General features: G+C 40.7%; 1 protein-coding gene across 1 annotated transcript; it reads right to left on the bottom strand.

The window, feature by feature from the left end:
- Positions 1-27,270, bottom strand: LOC135467475 (tetraspanin-5-like). Its single transcript, XM_064745252.1, has 8 exons — positions 26,536-27,270; positions 17,720-17,914; positions 14,015-14,089; positions 13,276-13,374; positions 12,848-12,964; positions 3,088-3,138; positions 2,568-2,684; positions 1-2,286 (listed from the first exon to the last, which is right to left on the bottom strand). The coding sequence occupies exons 1-8, from the start codon at positions 26,626-26,628 to the stop codon at positions 2,209-2,211; spliced, it is 825 nt and encodes a 274-aa protein (XP_064601322.1). The 5' UTR covers positions 26,629-27,270; the 3' UTR covers positions 1-2,208.
- Positions 27,271-27,283: the final 13 nt, after the last annotated feature.

Genomic DNA, 27,283 nt, shown 5'->3' with positions numbered 1-27,283 from the left:
TACACCTCACAATGTATTGAAAAGCACAGCACGACCTGCACATAGAAGACAGCTTAGCCTACCAACCCACATGTACAATGGCTGTAGAAGACAACAAAACCAGACAGTGATGACAACACCATCGATATGCTTACAATAAGGTAAAAATAGACTTTCCAAGAAAGGCAAAAAGGTCAAGGTTATCTGACAAATGGCACACAAGGTATAACACAGCAAGACTAGAGAAACTTTGATTTATAGACTTTGGTCACTGCATGGCACAGAAAAAAAGAAACACTTCTCTGATGAAAACAAATGTTCACCCATTATGACTGCTGGGCATAGGTAACAGCGGAGACATACAGATCATTCTGATGCCACAGTCATAACATACTGACAATCAAATAGCAATTAGACTAAAACTGCACCACACTAAAATTATTAAATAACAACCATTCTACAAAACAAATATTCAAACACTGTAAAATATCACAACTCTCTCCAACTGCACCCAAAGCCTGGTTACAATCTATATGTATATACACACAAAATGTTTTCCAGTACAAAAAAGATAAAACATATTACATGACTTTATCCTTGCTTATAACACATGTAAAAAGACTAGAAAATGAATAAAAAGCAATGCACCTTTACAGTTCAGCTCATATTCATATCTTATGAGGATGGTGTACTACACGAACAACTCGCAACTTTTTCACTAGCAAATATAGTCATCATAGAATCTTAGATCATCATAGAAAGTTTTTGATTTTACTTTCCTAATATACATGTAACTCCAGCTCAACGTAATGGCACGTATTTTTTAAAGTAAAGCATTCAACACAATTACAGCTGTTACTTTTGTATTTATTATAATCCCCCGATGAGTTGCCTCCCTTTGGCTAACCACGAAACCAAGAGGAATGACAGCCTCATGACCTGGAAATAATGCCCAATCTGAGCACAGATTTTCTGAATGGCTGTCATTTGCTCCAATTGTTTCTAAAGTCAATAAAAATGTCACACCAGTTGGACGAAATGTGTCAGCAGTTGAGATCCAGCTCATGGACTGTTTTGGTTCTGTGAGACAGTGTGGTTCATTTGACTGATAACACCTACTGCCTGCAGGTAAGTACTGTGTTGATGACTCATGGTAACACACACCACCTGCAGGTAAGTACTGTGTTGACAACTGATGATAACACCCACCGCCTGCTGGTAAGTACTGTGTTGACAACTGATGACAACACCTACTGCCTGCAGGTAAATACTGTGTTGACGACTGACGATAACACCCACTGCCTGCAGGTAAGTGCCGTGTTGACGACTGATGATAACACCCACTGCCTGCAGGTAAGTACTGTGTTGATGACTGATGATAACATCCACCGCCTGCAGGTAAGTACTGTGCTGATAACTGATGATAACACCCACCGCCTGCAGGTAAGTACTGTGTTGATAACTCATGATAACACCCACAGCCTGCAGGTAAGTACTGTGTTGATGACTGATGATGACACCCACCGCCTGCAGGTAAGTACTGTGTTGATGACTGATGATGACACCCACCGCCTGCAGGCAAATACTGTGCTGATGACTGATGACAACACCCACGCTTTGCAGGTAAGTGCTGTGCTGCTGACTGATGACAACAAGCACTGCCTGCAGGTAAGTATTGTACAGACATGTTCACTTGACTGATAACACCCACAGTCCACACCCCCAGTCCGCACTGTAAAGGCCTATACATAATTACACTCCATAGGTTAAGAGCTCAGCACATAATTACACTCCGAAGGTCTGCACACAGGTCCACTTCAGAGGTATACACCCAAGCGCACACCAGAGATCGGCATTCATGTACACTCCAGAGTTCTCAAGAAAAGTACTCTCCAGAGGCCTTAACACAAGTAAACACCAGAGGTCTGCACACAGGTACACTCCAGAGGCCTTCACAAAAGTAGGCACCAGAGGTCTTCACCCAGGTACACTCCAGAGGCCTTCACACAAGTAGACAACAGAGGTCTGCACTCAGAAACAGGTAGACCCAAGAGGTCAGCACACAGGTACACTCCAGCGGTTTACATACAAGAACACTCCAGAGGTCTGCACACAGGTACACTCCAGGAGTGTTTTACTCTAGACTTCTGCACAAAATTACAAATTGTACATAACACTATCAACATGTGTACACATTATGTCAAGGAGACACACAGAGAGCTTTTGTCCTTAATTCTGGTAACTCCATTTCTCACGTTGAGCTAAAATATCAGAGCGTAAATTGTAAGGGAAACAAATTCCCAAAATCTGAAAAGAGGAAAAATATATGTGTTATGAAAGGCATACATCAAGAACAGAAATCTGACAGCTTCTTTCAAATAAGACAAGGAGATAACTATAAACCAACTGCAACTAAAGTATGTGCACTATACATCTGATAGCTCTGATAGTTGAGGCTAATATATTATCATCAGTCTCTATAACACACATATACATGTACATTCTGTACTATAAGTGTTCATCTTTTCTAATATGCATATTAAAGGGAAACATGTGAATTTAATTTATGTACCTGGATAATTACTTACCTGTAATACTGCCACCCCCACAAACACCCCAGCTACTGGAATGAGATTATCATTGAGCCACTTCTCCCCAGTGGGGATACATCCTGTAGTGTATATCACAGAGTCTCGGTCTTTATCCTATAAACATCAACAGCGTACATTAGCCAACATGATTACAAAATCATAACACGGCTATACTGAGAAGGGGGAATGCATTCAGGGGCAATAACTCATAGACCTGTACACATAGTTACCCCACGCAACCATAATACTTAACACATGATTCAATAATGGTGTCTCTTTCCTAAATTATTCTTTACTTACAGTATTAAGTGAGGGCCGTAATGCATGTACTAAAACAAAATGAATTCTGTACATTTACATAAGAACTTGACACAACCAAGAATCCATGAACTAAAGGCAGAATGACATGGGCTAAAAGGTAACAGAACTATCACACAATGCCTTGTGAGGTACTCCTTCATATTACCTCAGAGAGACACAAGGGTGTAATGCTATGAGGTACTTCCTCAACACTTACGTGACTAGATAACATGATGTCATAACCACACTGTCTGTTTTGTATAACATCCTGTCAACAGAAACAATGAGATGATCAGCTGACTTTCAGTTCACACTTCAGTTACACAGCTTATATGATAACATAATAATGACCTAATTGTATTTTGTGTTCAGATATACATAACCAATATATGTCAAAAGTCAAATGTAATATTTCACCTAGATTAAATGCTATGCTAATAAAACATCATGCACTCAGACAGTGTGCACGTGTGGACAGTAAGGGTCAAGCCAGGGGGCAAGAATCAAGGTCAAGTCCGGGGGCAAGAATCAAGGTCAAGCCAGGGGGGCAAGAATCAAGGTCAAGCCAATGGGCAAGAATCAAAGTCAAGTCAGGGGGCAAGAATCAAAGTCAAGTCAGGGGGCAAGAATCAAAGTCAAGCCAATGGGCAAGAATCAAAGTCAAGTCAGGGGGCAAGAATCAAGTTCAAGTCAGGAGGCAAGAATCAAAGTCAAGTCAGGGGGCAAGAATCATAGTCAAGTCAGGGGGCAAGAATCAAGGTCAAGTCAGGGGGCAAGAATCAAGGTCAAGTCAGGAGGCAAGAATCGAGGTCAAGCCAGGGGGGCAAGAATCAAAGTCAAGTCTGGGGGCAAGAATCAAAGTCAAGCCAGGAGGCAAGAATCAATGTCAAGTCAGGAGGCAAGAATCAAGGTCACAGTGACCACATTGGTGAGAGGCTTCTGGGTCATTACACTGCACTAGCGCACTAACCAACTAAGCCATGGAGGCCCCCTGTACATCAGTAGGAGAGTGTGTATGTACATATGTAAGAGATGATGTGTATGTACACATGTAGGACATAGTGCATATGTACATCTGTAGGAGAAAATGTGTACAAGTACATCTGTAGGAGATGGTGGAAAAGTACATCTGTAGGAGATGGTGTGTATGTACATCTGTAGGTGATAGTGTGTACAAGTAGATCTGTAGGAGATAGTATGCACAAGTCAATCTGTAGGAGATAGTGTGTATGTAAATCTGTAGGAGATAGTGTGCACAAGTAGATCTGTAAGTGACAGTGTACACTTACAATACACTTTAAGGTGATAGTGCAAGCATACATCTGTAGGGGATGGTGTATACATACACCTGTAGAAGATGGTGCGTGTATGAATACATCTCCAGGTAACGTTTATCTACATCTGTAGGAGATGGTGTATACGTACACCTGTAAAAGATGGTGCGTGTATGAATACATCTGCAGGATAACGTTTATCTACATCTGTAGGAGATGGTGTATACGTACACCTGTAGAAGATGGTGCGTGTATGAATACATCTGCAGAATAACGTTTATCTACATCTGTAGGAGATGGTGTATACGTACACCTGTAGAAGATGGTGCGTGTATGAATACATCTGCAGGATAACGTTTATCTACATCTGTAGGAGATGGTGTATACGTACACCTGTAAAAGATGGTGCGTGTATGAATACATCTACAGGATAACGTTTATCTACATCTGTAGGAGATGGTGTATACGTAAACCTGTAGAAGATGGTGCGTGTATGAATACATCTGTAGGATAACGTTTATCTACATCTGTAAGGGATGGTCTATACGGACACCTGTAGAAGATGGTGCGTGTATGAATACATCTGCAGGATAGCGTTTATCTACATCTGTAGGAGATGGTGTATACGTACACCTGTAGAAGATGGTGCGTGTATGGATACATCTGCAGGATAACGTTTATCTACATCTGTAAGGGATGGTGTATATGTACACCTGTAGAAGATGGTGCGTGTATGAATACATCTGCAGGATAACGTTTATCTACATCTGTAAGGGATGGTGTATATGAACACCTGTAAAAGATGGTGCGTGTATGAATACATCTGCAGGATAACGTTTATCTACATCTGTAAGGGATGGTGTATATGAACACCTGTAGAAGATGGTGCGTCTATGGATACATCTGCAGGATAACATTTATCTACATCTGTAAGGGATGGTGTATACGTACACCTGTAGAAGATGGTGCGTGTATGAATACATCTGCAGGATAACGTTTATCTACATCTGTAGGAGATGGTGTATACGTACACCTGTAGAAGATGGTGCGTGTATGAATACATCTGCAAGATAACGTTTATCTACATCTGTAAGAGATGGTGTATACGTACACCTGTAGAAGATGGTGCGTGTATGAATACATCTACAGGATAACGTTTATCTACATCTGTAAGAGATGGTGTATACGTACACCTGTAGAAGATGGTGCGTGCATGAATACATCTGCAGGATAACGATTATCTACATCTGTAAGGGATGGTGTATATGAACACCTGTAGAAGATGGTGCGTGTATGAATACATCTGCAGGATAACGTTTATCTACATCTGTAGGGGATGGTGTATATGTACACCTGTAGAAGATGGTGCGTGTATGAATACATCTGCAGGACAACGTTTATCTACATCTGTAAGGGATGGTGTATATGAACACCTGTAGAAGATGGTGCATGTATGAATACATCTGCAGGATGACGTTTATCTACATCTGTAAGAGATGGTGTATACGTACACCTGTAGAAGATGGTGCGTGTATGAATACATCTGCAGGATAACATTTATCTACATCTGTAGGAGATGGTGTATACGTACACCTGTAAAAGATGGTGCGTGTATGAATACATCTGCAGGATAACGTTTATCTACATCTGTAGGAGATGGTGTATACGTACACCTGTAGAAGATGGTGCGTGTATGGATACATCTGCAGGATAACGTTTATCTACATCTGTAAGGGATGGTGTATATGAACACCTGTAGAAGATGGTGCGTGTATGGATACATCCGCAGGATAACGTTTATCTACATCTGTAGGGGATGGTGGATGCGTACACCTGTAGAAGATGGTGCGTGTATGAATACATCTGCAGGATAACGTTTATCTACATCTGTAGGAGATGGTGTATACGTACACCTGTAGAAGATGGTGCGTGTATGGATACATCTGCAGGATAATGTTTATCTACATCTGTAAGGGATGGTGTATATGTACACCTGTAGAAGATGGTGCGTGTATGAATACATCTGCAGGATAACATTTATCTACATCTGTAGGAGATGGTGTATACGTACACCTGTAAAAGATGGTGCGTGTATGAATACATCTGCAGGATAACGTTTATCTACATCTGTAGGAGATGGTGTATACGTACACCTGTAAAAGATGGTGCGTGTATGGATACATCTGCAGGATAACGTTTATCTACATCTGTAGGGGATGGTGGATGCGTACACCTGTAGAAGATGGTGCGTGTATGAATACATCTGCAGGATAACGTTTATCTACATCTGTAGGGGATGGTGGATGCGTACACCTGTAGAAGATGGTGCGTGTATGAATACATCTGCAGGATAACGTTTATCTACATCTGTAGGAGATGGTGTATAAGTACACCTGTAGAAGATGGTGCGTGTATGGATACATCTGCAGGATAACGTTTATCTACATCTGTAGGAGATGGTGTATATGTACACCTATAGAAGATGGTGAGTGTATGGATACATCTGCAGGATAACGTTTATCTACATCTGTAAGGGATGGTGTATATGAACACCTGTAAAAGATGGTGCGTGTATGAATACATCTGCAGGATAACGTTTATCTACATCTGTAGGAGATGGTGTATACGTACACCTGTAGAAGATGGTGCGTGTATGGATACATCTGCAGGATAACATTTATCTACATCTGTAGGAAATGGTGTATACGTACACCTGTAAAAGATGGTGCGTGTATGAATATATCTGCAGGATAACGTTTATCTACATCTGTAGGAGATGGTGTATACGTACACCTGTAAAAGATGGTGCGTGTATGGATACATCTGCAGGATAACGTTTATCTACATCTGTAGGAGATGGTGTATACGTACACCTGTAGAAGATGGTGCGTGTATGGATACATCTGCAGGATAACGTTTATCTACATCTGTAGGGGATGGTGGATGCGTACACCTGTAGAAGATGGTGCGTGTATGAATACATCTGCAGGATAACGTTTATCTACATCTGTAGGGGATGGTGAATGCGTACACCTGTAGAAGATGGTGCGTGTATGAATACATCTGCAGGATAACGTTTATCTACATCTGTAGGAGATGGTGTATACGTACACCTGTAGAAGATGGTGCGTGTATGGATACATCTGCAGGATAACGTTTATCTACATCTGTAGGAGATGGTGTATATGTACACCTATAGAAGATGGTGCGTGTATGGATACATCTGCAGGATAACGTTTATCTACATCTGTAAGGGATGGTGTATATGAACACCTGTAAAAGATGGTGCGTGTATGAATACATCTGCAGGATAACGTTTATCTACATCTGTAGGAGATGGTGTATACGTACACCTGTAGAAGATGGTGCGTGTATGGATACATCTGCAGGATAACATTTATCTACATCTGTAAGGGATGGTGTATACGTACACCTGTAGAAGATGGTGCGTGTATGGATACATCTGCAGGATAATGTTTATCTACATCTGTAAGGGATGGTGTATATGTACACCTGTAGAAGATGGTGCGTGTATGGATACATCTGCAGGATAATGTTTATCTACATCTGTAGGGGATGGTGTATATGAACACCTGTAAAAGATGGTGCATGTATGAATACATCTGCAGGATAACGTTTATCTACATCTGTAAGGGATGGTGTATATGTACACCTGTAGAAGATGGTGCGTGTATGAATACATCTGCAGGATAACGTTTATCTACATCTGTAGGAGATGGTGTATATGTACACCTGTAAAAGATGGTGTGTGTATGGATACATCTGCAGGATAACGTTTATCTACATCTGTAAGGGATGGTGTATACGTACACCTGTAGAAGATGGTGCGTGTATGGATACATCTGCAGGATAACGTTTATCTACATCTGTAGGAGATGGTGTATATGTACACCTGTAGAAGATGGTGCGTGTATGAATACATCTGCAGGATAACGTTTATCTACATCTGTAGGAGATGGTGTATACGTACACCTGTAAAAGATGGTGCGTGTATGAATACATCTGCAGGATAACGTTTATCTACATCTGTAGGAGATGGTGTATACGTACACCTGTAGAAGATGGTGCGTGTATGGATACATCTGCAGGATAACGTTTATCTACATCTGTAAGGGATGGTGTATATGAACACCTGTAGAAGATGGTGCGTGTATGGATACATCTGCAGGATAATGTTTATCTACATCTGTAAGGGATGGTGTATATGTACACCTGTAGAAGATGGTGCGTGTATGGATACATCTGCAGGATAATGTTTATCTACATCTGTAGGGGATGGTGTATATGAACACCTGTAGAAGATGGTGCGTGTATGAATACATCTGCAGGATAACGTTTATCTACATCTGTAAGGGATGGTGTATATGTACACCTGTAGAAGATGGTGCGTGTATGAATACATCTGCAGGATAACGTTTATCTACATCTGTAGGAGATGGTGTATATGTACACCTGTAAAAGATGGTGCGTGTATGGATACATCTGCAGGATAACGTTTATCTACATCTGTAAGGGATGGTGTATACGTACACCTGTAGAAGATGGTGCGTGTATTGATACATCTGCAGGATAACGTTTATCTACATCTGTAGGAGATGGTGTATATGTACACCTGTAGAAGATGGTGCGTGTATGAATACATCTGCAGGATAACGTTTATCTACATCTGTAGGAGATGGTGTATACGTACACCTGTAAAAGATGGTGCGTGTATGAATACATCTGCAGGATAACGTTTATCTACATCTGTAGGAGATGGTGTATACGTACACCTGTAGAAGATGGTGCATGTATGGATACATCTGCAGGATAACGTTTATCTACATCTGTAAGGGATGGTGTATATGAACACCTGTAGAAGATGGTGCGTGTATGAATACATCTGCAGGATAACGTTTATCTACATCTGTAGGGGATGGTGGATGCGTACACCTGTAGAAGATGGTGCGTGTATGAATACATCTGCAGGATAACGTTTATCTACATCTGTAGGAGATGGTGTATACGTACACCTATAGAAGATGGTGCGTGTATGGATACATCTGCAAGATAACGTTTATCTACATCTGTAAGGGATGGTGTATATGAACACCTGTAAAAGATGGTGCGTGTATGAATACATCTGCAGGATAACGTTTATCTACATCTGTAGGAGATGGTGTATACGTACACCTGTAGAAGATGGTGCGTGTATGGATACATCTGCAGGATAACATTTATCTACATCTGTAAGGGATGGTGTATATGAACACCTGTAGAAGATGGTGCGTGTATGAATACATCTGCAGGATAACGTTTATCTACATCTGTAGGAGATGGTGTATACGTACACCTGTAGAAGATGGTGCGTGTATGGATACATCTGCAGGATAATGTTTATCTACATCTGTAAGGGATGGTGTATATGTACACCTGTAGAAGATGGTGCGTGTATGAATACATCTGCAGGATAACATTTATCTACATCTGTAGGAGATGGTGTATACGTACACCTGTAGAAGATGGTGCGTGTATGAATACATCTGCAGGATAACGTTTATCTACATCTGTAAGGGATGGTTTATATGAACACCTGTAAAAGATGGTGCGTGTATGAATACATCTGCAGAATAACATTTATCCACATCTGTAGGAGATGGTGTATATGAACACCTGTAAAAGATGGTGCGTGTATGAATACATCTGCAGGATAACGTTTATCTACATCTGTAAGGGATGGTGTATATGAACACCTGTAGAAGATGGTGCGTGTATGGATACATCTGCAGGATAACATTTATCTACATCTGTAGGAGATGGTGTATACGTACACCTGTAAAAGATGGTGTGTATGAATACATCTGCAGGATAACGTTTATCTACATCTGTAGGAGATGGTGTATACGTACACCTGTAGAAGATGGTGCTTGTATGAATACATCTGCAGGATAACGTTTATCTACATCTGTAGGAGATGGTGTATATGTACACCTGTAGAAGATAGTGCGTGTATGAATACATCTCCAGGTAACGTTTATCTACATCTGTAGGAGATGGTGTATATGTACACCTGTAGAAGATGGTGCGTGTATGAATACATCTGCAGGATAACGTTTATCTACATCTGTAGGAGATGGTGTATACGTACACCTGTAGAAGATGGTGCGTGTATGGATACATCTCCAGGTAACGTTTATCTACATCTGTAGGGGATGGTGTATAAGTACACCTGTAGAAGATGGTGCGTGTATGAATACATCTGTAGGATAACGTTTATCTACATCTGTAGGAGATGGTGTATACGTACACCTGTAGAAGATGGTGCGTGTATGAATACATCTCCAGGTAACGTTTATCTACATCTGTAGGGGATGGTGTATACGTACACCTGTAGAAGATGGTGCGTGTATGAATACATCTGCAGGATAACGTTTATCTACATCTGTAGGAGATGGTGTATACGTACACCTGTAGAAGATGGTGCGTGTATGGATACATCTGCAGGATAACGTTTATCTACATCTGTAAGGGATGGTGTATATGAACACCTGTAGAAGATGGTGCGTGTATGAATACATCTACAGGATAACGTTTATCTACATCTGTAGGAGATGGTGTATACGTACACCTGTAGAAGATGGTGCGTGTATGAATACATCTGCAGGATAACGTTTATCTACATCTGTAAGGGATGGTGTATATGAACACCTGTAGAAGATGGTGCGTGTATGGATACATCTGCAGGATAACGTTTATCTACATCTGTAAGGGATGGTGTATATGAACACCTGTAGAAGATGGTGCGTGTATGAATACATCTGCAGGATAACGTTTATCTACATCTGTAGGGGATGGTGGATACGTACACCTGTAGAAGATGGTGCGTGTATGAATACATCTACAGGATAACGTTTATCTACATCTGTAGGAGATGGTGTATATGTACACCTGTAGAAGATGGTGCATGTATGAATACATCTGCAAGATAACATTTATCTACATCTGTAGGAGATGGTGTATATGAACACCTGTAAAAGATGGTGCGTGTATGAATACATCTGCAGGATAACGTTTATCTACATCTGTAAGGGATGGTGTATATGAACACCTGTAGAAGATGGTGCGTGTATGGATACATCTGCAGGATAATGTTTATCTACATCTGTAAGGGATGGTGTATACGTACACCTGTAAAAGATGGTGCGTGTATGAATACATCTGCAGGATAACGTTTATCTACATCTGTAGGAGATGGTGTATACGTACACCTATAGAAGATGGTGCGTGTATGGATACATCTGCAGGATAACGTTTATCTACATCTGTAAGGGATGGTGTATATGAACACCTGTAGAAGATGGTGCGTGTATGGATACATCTGCAGGATAACCTTTATCTACATATGTAGGGGATGGTGTATATGTACACCTGTAGAAGATAGTGCGTGTATGAATACATCTCCAGGTAACGTTTATCTACATCTGTAGGAGATGGTGTTTACGTACACCTGTAGAAGATAGTGCGTGTATGAATACATCTGCAGGATAACGTTTATCTACATCTGTAAGGGATGGTGTATATGTACACCTGTAGAAGATAGTGCGTGTATGAATACATCTCCAGGTAACGTTTATCTACATCTGTAGGAGATGGTGTATACGTACACCTGTAGAAGATGGTGCGTGTATGGATACATCTGCAGGATAACGTTTATCTACATCTGTAAGGGATGGTGTATACGTACACCTGTAGAAGATGGTGCGTGTATGAATACATCTGCAGCATAGCGTTTATCTACATCTGTAAGGGATGGTGTATACGTACACCTGTAAAAGATGGTGCGTGTATGAATACATCTGCAGGATAACGTTTATCTACATCTGTAGGGGATGGTGTATACATACACCTGTAGAAGATGGTGCATGTATGAATACATCTGCAGGATAACGTTTATCTACATCTGTAGGAGATGGTGTATATGTACACCTGTAGAAGATAGTGCGTGTATGAATACATCTCCAGGTAACGTTTATCTACATCTGTAGGAGATGGTGTATATGTACACCTGTAGAAGATGGTGCGTGTATGGATACATCTGCAGGATAACATTTATCTACATCTGTAGGAGATGGTGTATATGTACACCTGTAGAAGATGGTGCGTGTATGAATACATCTGCAGGATAACGTTTATCTACATCTGTAGGAGATGGTGTATACGTACACCTGTAGAAGATGATGCGTGTATGGATACATCTGTAGGATAACGTTTATCTACATCTGTAGGAGATGGTGTATACGTACACCTGTAGAAGATGGTGCGTGTATGAATACATCTGCAGGATAACGTTTATCTACATCTGTAGGAGATGGTGTATACGTACACCTGTAGAAGATGGTGCGTGTATGAATACATCTGCAGGATAACGTTTATCTACATCTGTAGGAGATGGTGTATATGAACACCTGTAAAAGATGGTGCGTGTATGAATACATCTGCAGGATAACGTTTATCTACATCTGTAAGGGATGGTGTATATGAACACCTGTAGAAGATGGTGCGTGTATGAATACATCTGCAGGATAACGTTTATCTACATCTGTAGGAGATGGTGTATATGTACACCTGTAGAAGATGGTGCGTGTATGGATACATCTGCAGGGTAACGTTTATCTACATCTGTAGGATTCAGTATATACCTACATTTGTACGTTTACAGCAAGAAAAAGGCACTCCACAGGCTTCACTTCCAGGGGAAGAGCAGTTAAAGTATATGTTTGACTCCCAATCTTTGTAGGACAGCTGACCACAACACTTCAGCTGCAACATAAGAAGGGGACAGTACTCTGAAGGTTAATTCTCTCAGCTGAATAGCCAGATTTTGTGAAATATTAATGGTCTAGCCATGTAAGGTGTGATAAGAAGTTTGATTCTCAGGTGCCCGCCTTTACCTTCACAGACATGTCAAGTGAGTCATTAAATTTGGCATGTTACTGTCTGTTTACCATGTACGTTTACCAAAGGCTCTTTGTGTTTGAAAAAACTAATGCTTGGTATTCTGGTTACTCAATGGTAACGTTTCTTCTAACAGACTATGTAACAGAGTTTGTGGGTTGTGGCTGGTGACTTACCCAGTCTGCCTGCACCCAGTCTATTAGGTTCTGCAGATCAGGGTCATCTCGGTAGTTCACAATCATCTTTTGAACCCCATCTTCTATTGTTTTCTTCAGCTGAAAACATAAAGCAAAACATTTAATGCGGTTATGTTATAGTTCGGAAGTAGAAATACATTTCCATGTTTTACACAGCATCAGAAGATGTTTGTTGTAAACCTCCCAGACAGATTGCCAGCATGACAAAGACGAAAGTCAGACAACTGGTAAAAAAGTGCCTAAAGTTTGCATGGTATTAGGTTGTCATACTTCTTTGAATTTAACTCAGTTGACCAAACGGAATCAGAATGTTTGAAATGGTCAAGTCCCACAGACTGTGACTGTCCACATTAATCAGCAAGCAACAGCTCCAAGATTAGTTTAAAAAATACTTTAAGGGGCCTATGTGGCTGAGTGATTAACATTCTAGCGCAGCACACTGAGGTGCCTGTCACCAACACAGTCGCACTGAGTTAAAATCTAGTTCATGATGTCTTCCTGCCAGCAACTTGCAGATGATTGTGGTTCCCCCCAGGCTCTGCCTGGCTTATCCCATTATAATGCTGGCTGTTGTTGTAGGAATTCAATACTCTTGGGTATTGCGACAAAAAAAAACATAATCAAATAAATCAATAAATATATAAAATACTTTAAAATTCAGTCACTTGTGGAAATAACGAGAGAAATGAAGACATGAAAACAGCTATATGAAACTCACCCAGTCTTTGTAGACGAATGCTAAAATGCCCAGGATCAATTCTGTGATCAAGAATATAGCCACAGTGGTAGCAAACTGAAAAATCACAAATATTACTTTGTCACTTTCACTACTGCATCAATGCTGAATCAAAAACATATTAATTCTAAATCACTCATTGATGTGCCAATCAACAATCAATACATAAAGTCAGTTGCAACAAACATCATGGTGTTTATATTTAATTCCCTGTTGGAATAGACCTGAATTCCCAGGCTTGCTGTTCCCAGGGAAATGTTTGCCCGGAGTTAAGAGCATTTCAATTGTTTTATGACCTAATTTCAATCAATAGCGCAGTCAATATGAGTAACTGTGGGTTGTGTGTTATAGCATCTGAATTACCTGCCTGTAGATGTACATGCCAACATGTGTAACTACAGGCCTGTCTGAGATCATCTGATATATACGTGTACAGTAATCTAACGACGCTAAATCCGTTAGTCTCTCCCTATACATGTAATTATGTCAACTTTGTGCAACACAGCCCAGTAAACAAAAACATGATGATAGAGCTTTAAATGTAACAGAGATTTGTGGAATAAGACAAAAAAATGCTGCACTCTCGGAATCGATAGTAGTTAACAATAAACAGAAGTGTTGTGAGAGCATGTTGTATTGATGGAGTGGCTGGTTGAGGCTGTGTGGGGAAGGTCACAGCTAATGGCTTGCCTCCATTGGCAGTCTATCACATGGTCACCTGTGCGCTTGGCAGGTGTGTGACTCATGTCAACATCGCTAAATTACAACATGGAACCAGGGCAAAATTATCCCTTGTTCATATCTACAGAACAAGCCCTGACAAATTGGTTCTGTCTTACCGCTTTTGCCACGATCAATCTGGTCGCCACAACAAATTCATGCTTACAAAGTGAACTAATTAATCACAAAGTACACAAAGGAACATTTAGCTGGTCACTGTAGATATCCCTGCACATTCACTATTAATGGAGACAGCTTAGGTGACACGTTCCATACTGATTAGGCAGCTACTTCTGGTCACTGTTAGAACAGCCCTGTTTGTTTAACTGCTCAATTCAACTTTCTATACATACATGAACATACACATATGAATCACTCTTACAATGCAAACAAAGATATCATCCTTCAGTTGTCACACTATGTGTCACATATTCTGACAAGTCCTGGTCAGGTCTGAACCTGACCAGGTTTTCTACAGAGGACTCCTCAGCAGTATAGGTAGAACACAAGTCACTGAAAGGTTACTTGTTGTTGTGTTACCTTAGTAACCCAACAGAACATGACAGTGTTTCAGTTCACATGTACATGTACGGTATACATACTGGGGCTTCAGCTTAACTTATATATATTTATAAATAACTTATATATATAACTTATATATATATATATATATATATATATATATGTCTATCTAAATGCTTCTTCTTCGGCTGCACATGGGAAGGTCTGCCATCAACCTGCAGATAGTTGTGGGTTTCCCTTGAGTTCTGCCCGGTTTCCTCCCACCAAAATGTTCTGGCCATTGCATGACGTTTCATATACATGTACATGAACACAGACTTATCCCAATGATCTGTTCACAACCAGCTTAAAACATTTATAGTCCTGTAATATTCAGTTAAGTATTAAAAATATATTTTGACAGGTTTTAAAAAAAAAGAGACATTTCTTCCACCATGAAATGAAAAAGTTTCATTAGCCTTACTCTGCAACCTTATTGTGTGTGGTGTGCAGTACCTGTGCAGTGTACATGTAAACACTTGCACATGTAACTGATCTGGATACATGTACAATGGCTATACAATGTACATCCTGTCTGCACACTGAACATGTGTCATTAACAATCCCACTATTCTTTGTGACAAATCTTTTCAGGGAAGGTAACGGAAGACAGCAACCACAATGTGGAGGTCTAACATTACCATGCCATAGGGTACAGGTAACAATCTCTCTCAATATGTACAAGCAAGTATGTGAAAATACATGTACATGTATGCACAACAGAGGCAATAAAATGTAACATTTATCTATTTATTTTACAAATAGCGTGCATGTAGTATTGTACTATTTGCTATGGTACGAATGTAGATGGTCAGATGGCACACATGCAAAATGGCTTTAACACCCAGTGTTCTGTCACTTTCAATGTTATCATTATTTAACCGGGAAACTAGTGTGAAGCTGGTGTGAAGTGGTGTGATTCTCTCCACGAGAGCTGGTGTGAAGTGTAATGTTTCTCTGAAGGAGAACTGGTGTGAAGTGGTGTGATTCTCTCCAGGAAAACAGTTGCAAAGTGTAAAAATTCTCTCCACGAGGACTGGTGTGAAGTGTAATGTTTCTCTGCGGGAGAACTGGTGTGAAGTGGTGTGATTCTCTCCACGAGAACTGGTGTGAAGTGTAATGTTTCTCTGCGGGAAAACTGGTGTGAAGTGGTGTGATTCTCTCCACGAGAGCTGGTGTGAAGTGTAATGTTTCTCTGCGGGAAAACTGGTGTGAAGTGGTGTGATTCTCTCCATGAGAGCTGGTGTGAAGTGTAATGTTTCTCTGCGGGAGAACTGGTGTGAAGTGGTGTGATTCTCTCCATGAGAGCTGGTGTGAAGTGTAATGTTTCTCTGCAGGAGAACTGGAGTGAAGTGGTGTGATTCTCTCCATGAGAGCTGGTGTGAAGTGGTGTGATTCTCTCCACGAGAACTGGTGTGAAGTGTAATGTTTCTCTGCGGGAAAACTGGTGTGAAGTGGTGTGATTCTCTCCACGAGAGCTGGTGTGAAGTGTAATGTTTCTCTGCGGGAAAACTGGTGTGAAGTGGTGTGATTCTCTCCATGAGAACTGGTGTGAAGTGTAATGTTTCTATGCAGAAGAACTGGTGTGAAGTGGTGTGATTCTCTCCACGAGAGCTGGTGTGAAGTGTAATGTTTCTCTGCAGGAGAACTGGAGTGAAGTGGTGTGATTCTCTCCATGAGAGCGTGTGTGAAGTGTAATGTTTCTCTGCAGGAGAACTGGTGTGAAGTGGTGTGATTCCCTCCACAAAAGCTGGTGTAAAGTGTAAGGATTTTCTCCACGAGGGGGTGTGTGAAGTGGTGTGATTGTCTCCACGAAAGCTGGTGTGAAGTGGTGTGATTCTCTCCAGGAGAGCTGGTATGAAGTGTAAGGATTTTCTGCAGGGGGGCTGGTGTGAAGTGGTGTGATTTTCTCCAGGAGAGCTGGTGTGAAGTGTAAGGATTCTCTGCAGGGGGGCTGGTGTGAAGTGGTGTGATTTTCTCCAGGAGAGCTGGTGTGAAGTGTAAAGATTTTCTGCAGAGGGGCTGGTGTGAAGTGGTGTGATTTTCTCCAGGGGGGCTGGTGTGAAGTGTAAGGATTCTCTGCAGGGGGGCTGGTGTGAAGTGGTGTGATTTTCTCCAGGAGAGCTGGTATGAAGTGTAAGGATTCTCTCCAGGAGAACTGGTGTGATTCTCTCCAGGAGAGCTGGTGTGAAGTGTAATGTTTCTCTCCAGAAGAACTGGTGTGATTCTCTCCAGGAGAGCTGGTGTGAAGTGTAAGGATTCTCTCCAGGAGAACGGGTGTGATTTTCTCCAGGAGAGCTGGTGTGAAGTGTAAGGATTCTCTCCAGGAGAACTGGTATGATTCTCTCCAGAAGAACTCCTATGTGATGCTCACAAAGAGAAGTGTTGTAATAAGGAAATACTTACAAAAGCGAGCATACAAGTATTTTCCCGAAGAGCACCAACACAGCCACAGAATCCTATGATACACATGCAGCCTCCAGCCAGGATGAAGATGAGGGCTGGGTCAAAGGCCAAAGCTGTAATTTTGCTCAGGTTGGTGAATGTGTCTTTCTCTGTCCAGGCCCATAATCCTATCCCACATATCGCTCCACCCAAGATCTGCAAACAAAAGGGAACCTGTCAGAAGCAGGCTCAAAACCACACTTGTCATCCCTCCATAGGCTTCGCAGATTATACTCAAGTATATTCTACTTTAAACAAATTAATACGCACATTAATGATGAAGATAAAGGTATGACAGCATGACAGAGAATAGCGGGGACCAGGTAAACATGACCCAGATACACAGGTAAACTACTCGGTCAGGACAAACACAGCCACACTCCCATACAGTTACATCCACACGGAAAACATCCCGGCAATCTGCCTATCCAAACGACCCATCTTCACAAACACACATCACATAGGAAGTGCCGGCCCAGTGATCAGCAAGCGGACAAATGGCACTGATAGTAGCCATGAAATGAGCAAGGGCAGCCCGGCAGGGAGATCAAGGTGATGTCTATCCCTCAGGATTAGAACAACCCTCACCCATCCACCCGTTCGACACAACAACAGACGTGTCCACCAATATCACACATACGTCTTTGTTATAAAAGAACTCTGACATGAGAAATCTAAAATATCTCAAAATTCCTGTGATTCAAGGTTACTCTCTTCATCCACTTCAGATGTATTAATATCAACTTTGCCTTAAATACCACTGAAGTGGGCCAACAAAAGCTCTGGTGAAAGTCATATGGAATGCCGGCTAAATATTCAAAGATACTGTCACTATAAACACATGTCCATCTGGTACATTTTATGATTAGAAAAATCAAATTTAAATTTCTCATTGATGTCATCAATCATGATGATGGGGTGAAACATGTAGGGAACTTTATACAAGCCCACTTGTATTATGTAAAACAGTTCATCCAGTAGAAGTAATAGCACTGTGTCTGGTCCACATTCCCTCAGTATAAAGACTAGCTACATTCACGACTACATTCATAACATGTATCACAAATTTACCACTGATGAAACAAATGATTTTCATATATGTTATGAACAGGGACAATGAACATCAACTAACATGTAACTTGTCTGAAGTAAAGATGCCGGCCATCTAAGACGAACTTTATACATCACACTGTACATCCTTCTGTTGAACTCTGATTACAGTTTTGCAAAACAAACAACTTGTGTTAAACTCTGATTACAGGTTTGTAGGCCAAACAACTTGCAACAGGGAGCAATTACTAGTGGTGGGATACAAATAGCTGACACCCTCAACGACTGAGGAAATGGATGATTTGCCACTTTCCATCATGCCATAGTCTCTCCTGTCAACATCCTGTCCACAGTTCCCTCATATTAAGGGTCAAAAGTCACTAATGTGCTCTAAAATTGCCTACCACACATGAAGCCCTGTATGATAAAAGTGCAATGATTTCATCCAAAGACACGCTGTTGTAGTTGATGCAGAAATGGCATAGAAGATAAATATTAGACTGGGACTCTGATGGAGGCACAGTAAATCAAGCCTGTTGTGTGTGAGTGGGTAATTGGTCAGGGGTATGTCAGTGTGTCTGTCTCTCCTGGGCCACCAGTGAGCGCTAACTAGCAGCAGGCTTGTTAGACAATACTCTGGGTACCAGTACAGTAGACCATGTCCTGGGATGAGGCAACCATAGATCAATGCTAATCATGTTACATAGCAATCAATCATGACTACATACTCCAGCAAAAATAATCCCACTACACAATCATGACAAACAGGTCAACATTGACCCTCATAACAGTTCTTCATACTTTGTAACTTAGTGATGAAACTTTCCTATGAAAGTTAATGTTATTTACTGCCTCAATTTAGTTTTCAGTGAAGTTATCAAATTCCATTGACTTACTGATACTTGTAAGCATGTGTACCTGGGATTAAAGTGTGCCCTGCAGTGTACCATGCGTGTCAGGTTTCTGACCTGGCCTATCTGCTAATCCATGGAGGGAGGGGCACAATGTCAGCTGGACAAGGCTCAGCCATGTTCTACCGCCTTCCCCTTATTTCACTCATTATCTTCTCAGCTTTTATGGACCAAGAGCTGTTTGCTACGAGCTAACAAGCACACACATTTGGGAGCTGCGGTCTCCTCAACCTAGTACCGCTGTGGCTTAGGAGGGGGATAAATCTGTAAGAACTGACTCATATATTGATCTGTCCATCACCAAGAAGGAGTACTGACCACCAATGGAATGTGTATACCATGTAAGTGGCCAGGCTCATGATTAGTCCAACCAGCCTCAGCTGTCACAGTCAGTGGCCAGTCTCATGATTAGTCCAACCAGCCTCAGCTGTCACAGACAGTGGCCAGTCTCATGACCAGTCCAACCAGCCTCAGCTGTCACAGACAGTGGCCAGTCTCATGAGCAGTCCAACCAGCCTCAGCTGACACAGACAGTGGCCAGTCTCATGAGCAGTCCAACCAGTCTCAGCTGTCACAGACAGTGGCCAGTCTCATGAGCAGTCCAACAAGCCTCAGCTGTCACAGACAGGTGAGAGTGTGTGTGTGCCTGTGTGCGTATGTGCTCTCACCAATGTTTGCCTGCCCACACAAGCACTTTACAGGTACGGGTATCTCTCCATATCCCCATGGCTAGGGCTCAACACTTTATCCTAACCATAACATCATCTAAACACATGTGATTCTCTGAAGGCACACAGCCACGTAGGCTTGAATCCCTGGTACCAAAGTGTCACCATACAGTGCTTAACACTTTATTTTCTCACGATCCTAACCATACACCTTTATCAGGTTCTCATTCACTATCACCAGTCACTTTCTGGTCATCTCCATGTAGACCAAGAGGATCAGAGACGCAACACTGATCAGCTACATGTATATACAGGTATGTGTGTGGGGCTAGTAGTAAACAACAGCAACTGTTCTGAGTAGTTGATATGTACATATAGAGCCTACAGGTATAGTACACACAAGGCACATGGAAACAAATACCTGGCAATCTTAAGGAGATCAAAAATGTATATCAGGTGTTGCTATGCTTCAAATTCCAAACTGTCCTACTTTAACATTAAATGTCACACGATATCAGTATGAAGGGAAATAGCCGGTTTTGTCACACTGCTGGAGTTTTGTTTTGTTGAAATGCTCCAGAAAAACACACTACTCTGCAAGGCTCAGTTTCTCTTTGTCCATGTATTGATTTATAGATGAGTACAAAACACAGAAATTACACAGCATACATAATACATGAACACACATTAACACACACCAACCGAGAAGACTGATTGACAACAGCAATAACAACCTCCTTGCCCCTCCCTGGGAGACAAGGTTACATGTATTGTCAGCCATAACAACCCCACTTCCCACTCCCCCCAATCAGTGAGACATGGCTACCATCAGAAATACCATGGCCAACATCCCCAGAACAGTACAGCCCAGACACACTTAACACAATACATGTCAGGTCCACTTGCAAAGATTCTTGTGCATATAATTATTCATTCTTGTCTTATGACTGAAGAAAAAAGACTTAAAAAGCCCAGAAAGCTAAACAGTTAAAGCAAGAACAAGCATAATAACATAAAAAAGCCTTCTTAATCCAATACACAAGGATAATTCAGTTATATTTTATAGCATTTCCTTGAACTGCAGTGACGAAATACAGAGTTGGGAGAGGGGATACATGGGGCTCACAATCTTACCTCTGTTTAGAACAAATTCTTGAAAGCCAGATTAATGTGGCTGACTGTGGAAACATGAAGCTATGAATGTTAAACCTTTTATTGTGCCATAAAGCAGAGGCCAAATCCCTTACACAGCAGTGCTATACATAAATGTGTCAGGAAAGGATACATTCACTGTTCAAGTTGTGGGTCATATAAACATCTATGAAATATCTTGTAAGAGGTCTTAACACTGAAGCACACAAGACAGCTTCGTTATAACTGTCACTTCCGTTATACCTGCAAACATATGAACAGCCAAGGTATCTGATGAATGTTGGCCATATGAGACAGACTTCAGCACAGGAACAGAGATCAACAAACCAAAAAATCAGTTATGTTATGTCAGCAGGAGAGGATTTATCAAAAATTTATAAACCTTAAAACCTTAAAAGTGTTGCTTTAGCCTGAAATCTGCTGATTAGAACTGCTGAGCAGTCCTCTCCAAGGCTCACGGGTAGAAAACTATGCTGTTCTTGGAACCATGTTCCAGAACAACAGACTACATGTACATGTAGTACCTGTAGCTAGCATGTCCAGCAATCACATGTGTACAGGTAATGATATCATTTCTTATGCTTACATGTTTGATTTAATTACCACATGCTTAGTACCCAAATCTTAAAATAAATGAACATGTCATTTATAATACAACTTCATTAAATTCCTGAGATCTTTGCTGTCACTTGAAAAAGTTGTGAGCAACAAAAGAATCTAATGGTCTAGTGTACACAGTAAAAGGCCCACTCTGTGAGAAACCATGCAGTTGTTTTGGTTAGTAATCCAGCATGATGTTCCGTACAAGTTTTCTATACTGACAAAGTGACAAATCATCAACTTTCTCTAACATGACGTTTTATCTGACTTACTGACATCGAGGAACACATCAAAGTAACCACAACATTAAAAACAAAGTACACATCTCATGAGAGACGAAAGAATTGCTTTGATTCAATGAAGCGCACCAGCCGTCTAAAAAGGGAAGCAAATATTTGGTAAAAACCCATAATCACAGACCAGCAGTACCCTTTGCTTACTTGATTATTCATTGTATTGTTAATGAAGTAGGCAGAGGGCAAAGCTGTTCCACATATTACAAGGCTTGTGTCCCTTTGCAGAGGGATGGTTTGCCTTAGTGGAGAAATAGTCCTGAAATTTGTATGTGCGCAGATTCCGAATAGGCACAGCATTGCCATTTATACACGTACATGATTGAAACTTGCCAAGATCAGGGCGATCGAAAGCGACTTAGGGATATACAGGGACTTAAGAATAAACAAGCGCTGGATACAGAGTTTATTGTCCTCTGAGAACAGGGCTATTGAAAGCCACCCAGGAATATACAGCGACTTAAGAATAAACAAGCACTGGATGCACAGTTTATTGTCCGCTGAGAACAGGGCTATTGAAAGCGCCTTAGGGATATACAGCGACTTAAGAATAAACAAGCGCCGGGTGCACAGTTTATCGTCTGCTGAGAACAGGGCTATTGAAAGCCACCCAGGAATATACAGAATAAACAAGCACTGGATACAGAGTTTACTGTCCGCTGAGAACAGGGCTATTGAAAGCGCCTTAGGGATATACAGCGACTTAAGAATAAACAAGCGCTGGATACAGAGTTTATTGTCTGCTGAGAACAGGGTTATTGAAAGAGACTTAGGAATATACAGCGACTTAAGAATAAACAAGCGCTGGATGCACAGTTTATTGTCCGCTGAGAACAGGGCTATTGAAAGAGACTTAGGAATATACAGGGACTTAAGAATAAACAAGCACTGGATACAGAGTTTATTGTCCGCTGAAAACAGGGCTATTGAAAGCGCCTTAGGGATATACAGCGACTTAAGAATAAACAAGCGCTGGATGCACAGTTTACTGTCCGCTGAGAACAGGGCTATTGAAAGAGACTTTGGAATATACAGCGACTTAAGAATAAACAAGCGCTGGATGCACAGCTTATTGTCCACTGAGAACAGGGCTATTGAAAGAGACTTAGGAATATACAGGGATATAAGAATAAACAAGCGCTGGATACAGAGTTTATTGTCTGCTGAGAATAGGGCTATTGAAAGCGCATTAGGGATATACAGCGACTTAAGAATAAACGAGCGCTGGATCCAGAGTTTACTGTCTGCTGAGAACTAGATACAGAATTTATTGCCCGCTGAGAACACGGAGATAAAAAGAACTTCCTCAAGGCCGACTGAATCTGTATGTGTATCTGCGCTCATTATTTTGCATGAGGTTTAAGTGCTCAGAAAGGTTCGGCTATATAATAAATAGAACATTGCGAAGTGTTTTGTACATCATGGAGTGGTACTGTACTTGTCCATGTTGTGTGGTCTCATCGCCGTATAACATACATGTAATATCATCTTAGGTAATTCCTTTAGAAGGTTCTGGGCCCAGAACATGTACGATACTCGCACATATAAGATAATGATACTGTAATAGTGATGCAGAAAATATCGTATGACAATGTACCATAAAAAAATGTTGTACGCCGCTGTGAAACTGGGCCCTAATCCCAAACTTTAAAGACGACATTGTGATCGTATGTAGAGAAATTTTATGAAATGCACCTCAAAATGAAGCTTTCTGAGAGCTATTAAGTCTGTGAATAATGAAATTTGTATGAAAACAGCTTTTTATTGCTACACTATCCTATTTTGTTCAATTTATTAATTAGTTTAAATAGATTTTGGTCAGTTTTCCGGAACTAAAATGGCTGCAGATATGGCCTTGAATAAACATGTCACAGACAAATCCTTTCTACAGATAAAAAAAACACCTCTGTAGGTGATTTTCCCAAAATCTCTTTATATAAGTAAGCTGTACAGTATGACTGGAGCTTTTGCTGAGATCTGAAAAATGTATTGACCAGTTTAAGATAAAAAGCTGATATGCAAGGCCTTTGTTTACCTCACACAAACATTTGTACATTGCATAATTCACTATGATTATTTGTCAAACATACGTCCAGCAAGGAAACACATTCCTACTGACGAACACTCATGAAGAAATCTTTCAATTTTTTCCTCCATTTTGGCTTCTTTGTCAATGATGGATTCCATGATTACTGATCATATTATTCTCAATTAGGCTAGAGCACGTGTATTTAAACAGCCACAAGAAGCTGTGTGTTAGGCTCTGTTGTTACGTGCCTGTGTCACTTTGTCCTAGATGAAGAGGCCCAGCTTTGTTAGTGGCCACACACCTCAGCCCAGCAGAATGTGAGCAGCAATTAAACAGGAGGTGAAAACAAGCACCAGACAACCAGACCAAGTGACAAGGCCAACAACTGAACTTCACAGACTGCAAAAATGGCCACACAAAAACTTTTCACTGTCACTTGTGTCGAACATATACATACACAATTTTCAGCAAAAGTCTGTCATGTTGATCACAATTTTTTTGTTTAAATGAAGAAATTCTGACATTGAAACAGTCACAGTCATTTCAATAAAATCAACACTGCTACAAAGTTGCCTAATATAAATTCCACAAACTCATCTATAAAATGCTGAACACATATATATATTATATATGAAAATATTTTCAAACTGATATAAACATGTATGAAAATATTTTTGAAAATGCAGCGAGTTCCATCTGTGTGGATCAAATAACCAACTAATGTACATGTAGAATGTAATGATGAAACTGAGCACATTATGTAAGACATAACTAACAACATATAACTGATCACATCATTATGTAAGACATAACTAACAACATATCACTGATCACATCATTATGTAACACATAACTAACAACATATAACTGATCACATCATTACGTAACACATAACTAACAACATATACCATATACCATATAACATATAAGACTAACAAGCTGTGGCCGAACTGTTCTTATATGATTGTTCTTTCTGACATTTCTTTGTGCACTGTAGCAGTGATACATGTAAATATTGTGAAACATTAAAACAAAGAGGTTGATTTTCCCATATAGTTTATATGACCACAGCTGTATTCAGATGTTCTCAACATGTACATGGAACACAGAACAGGGACCCAGGCAGCACATGTAGGCCACTGTGTGTTCACAGCTGACAATACCACAGCAGAACAATACACATGTGGCTCACAACTTTTAGTCTGACACCCTCTGGGCTCATGTATAATACATTCATGTATCTCTGCATTGTACTCTCTTTTTGAATGTACATGACATCTACGTTGCATTACAAGTGACCACGCAAAAGCATTCCATTGCAATCTTAGCGAAAAGCCCAAGGGCCTTTATCTATAACAGTCCCATACTAATGCTTCTTTCCTAGTGAGTTTAGTTTTTATCTTGAATACTTAGCCAGCTAGGACTGATTAGATCAATGAAATGGGTTAATACTCCAGCTACTGATAAAAATAGGGTGGATATCGTGACAAAGCCAGACAAAACACTGATGGAGTCTACAGAGAAAAATAAAACTGCAGCAAAAGAACAGTCAGCATAAACTAGCTCCGTGACAGCTTTACAATTAAGAAGATGTAACACAGCCTCCAAAAGGTCTACACATGCACCTACACTGTACAAGAAAGACAGAAAAAATTATCCTCTACATGTGCCTCTCTCTTTACATGTTGTTAACAGAAGTAAAATATAACAGTTCACCAAGATATACTTATTAACATCTAGCCTTTGGGAGCCATCTAGAAGATCAGTCATTATAATACAAGAAATGAGTCCCAGTTTTATATTGGATAATACTATCTGATGGCACCTTCTCTCCGCTATTTTGATGTCACTGCAGTGTGTACTGACATCATTATAAGAATTAATTGTACATCAGATCTGGTAGATTACTATAACTATATTACTACATGCAGTAAATAAGAAAACCAACGAACCAGGAGAGTGACATCATTTAACTTGCTGAATTACATGCATTTAAAGAATAAAACCAGAAGTTTGAACAGTCCAAATCCCCCTATCTTAAGTTATTCTGTATATAATGTGAATGTAAACTTACCCAGAAAAATACATTAAATCCAAAGACCAGGTATTTTATACAACAGCTGACCTCCGTTCTGTCAGTCTGATGTTTCCTTCTTGTTCTGGCCATCTTGAAAGAAACGGCAGAATTCCTGAAATAATGGCTCTCAGAACAGGCTTGATACAGTAAACCACATATCTGCCCAGTGCTGTGTTACTGTACAGACCAGAGATGAGTCCGAGACATGCTTTTGCTCCGTTCTTCTTATACCATATAATGTAAAATCACAGAGGGAAAACAATCCATGTTGTGACCGTGCTTAGTATCGTTTTCCAATCAGTAACATCCAACTCTGCACAAGTTCACCTAATTCCACAGTGTTTGCGGGGTCGTTTAGTGTAAACACTGTGGATTCTGCACCCTAACTAAGCATAACCGTTTCTTTTTCTCATTCTTGTTCTTACCACCGTAATGACTGGTTTGAACTATGTTCCTCTGGCCTGGACTATACTGACTCACTCAAGCCTAAACAACGGAGGGTCAAGAGCTGAGCAGCCACACAGGCTCCGACACAATTTCACTCAGCCGAACGATTTCTTACTGCAGTCTACCCTACTTAATGTCGGTTAAAATTTCCTATTAAAATCTACATTCCCTCGTGCCTTTGGTAACGGCTCAACGCGGAGCTGCTGATTGTCGATTTGATGAGAATACAGGCTATAAGAGGGGGGATATTTTGACAGAGTCGCTGTCAGTCTGTCCGCATCCTTCCCTCTGCCTCCCC

Source organism: Liolophura sinensis, chromosome 1 (genome assembly GCF_032854445.1).
Source record: "Liolophura sinensis isolate JHLJ2023 chromosome 1, CUHK_Ljap_v2, whole genome shotgun sequence".
Lineage (NCBI taxonomy): Eukaryota > Metazoa > Mollusca > Polyplacophora > Chitonida > Chitonidae > Liolophura > Liolophura sinensis.
The sequence above is the reverse complement of the archived record's forward strand: the minus strand, read 5'-3'. Positions and strand labels throughout refer to the sequence as shown.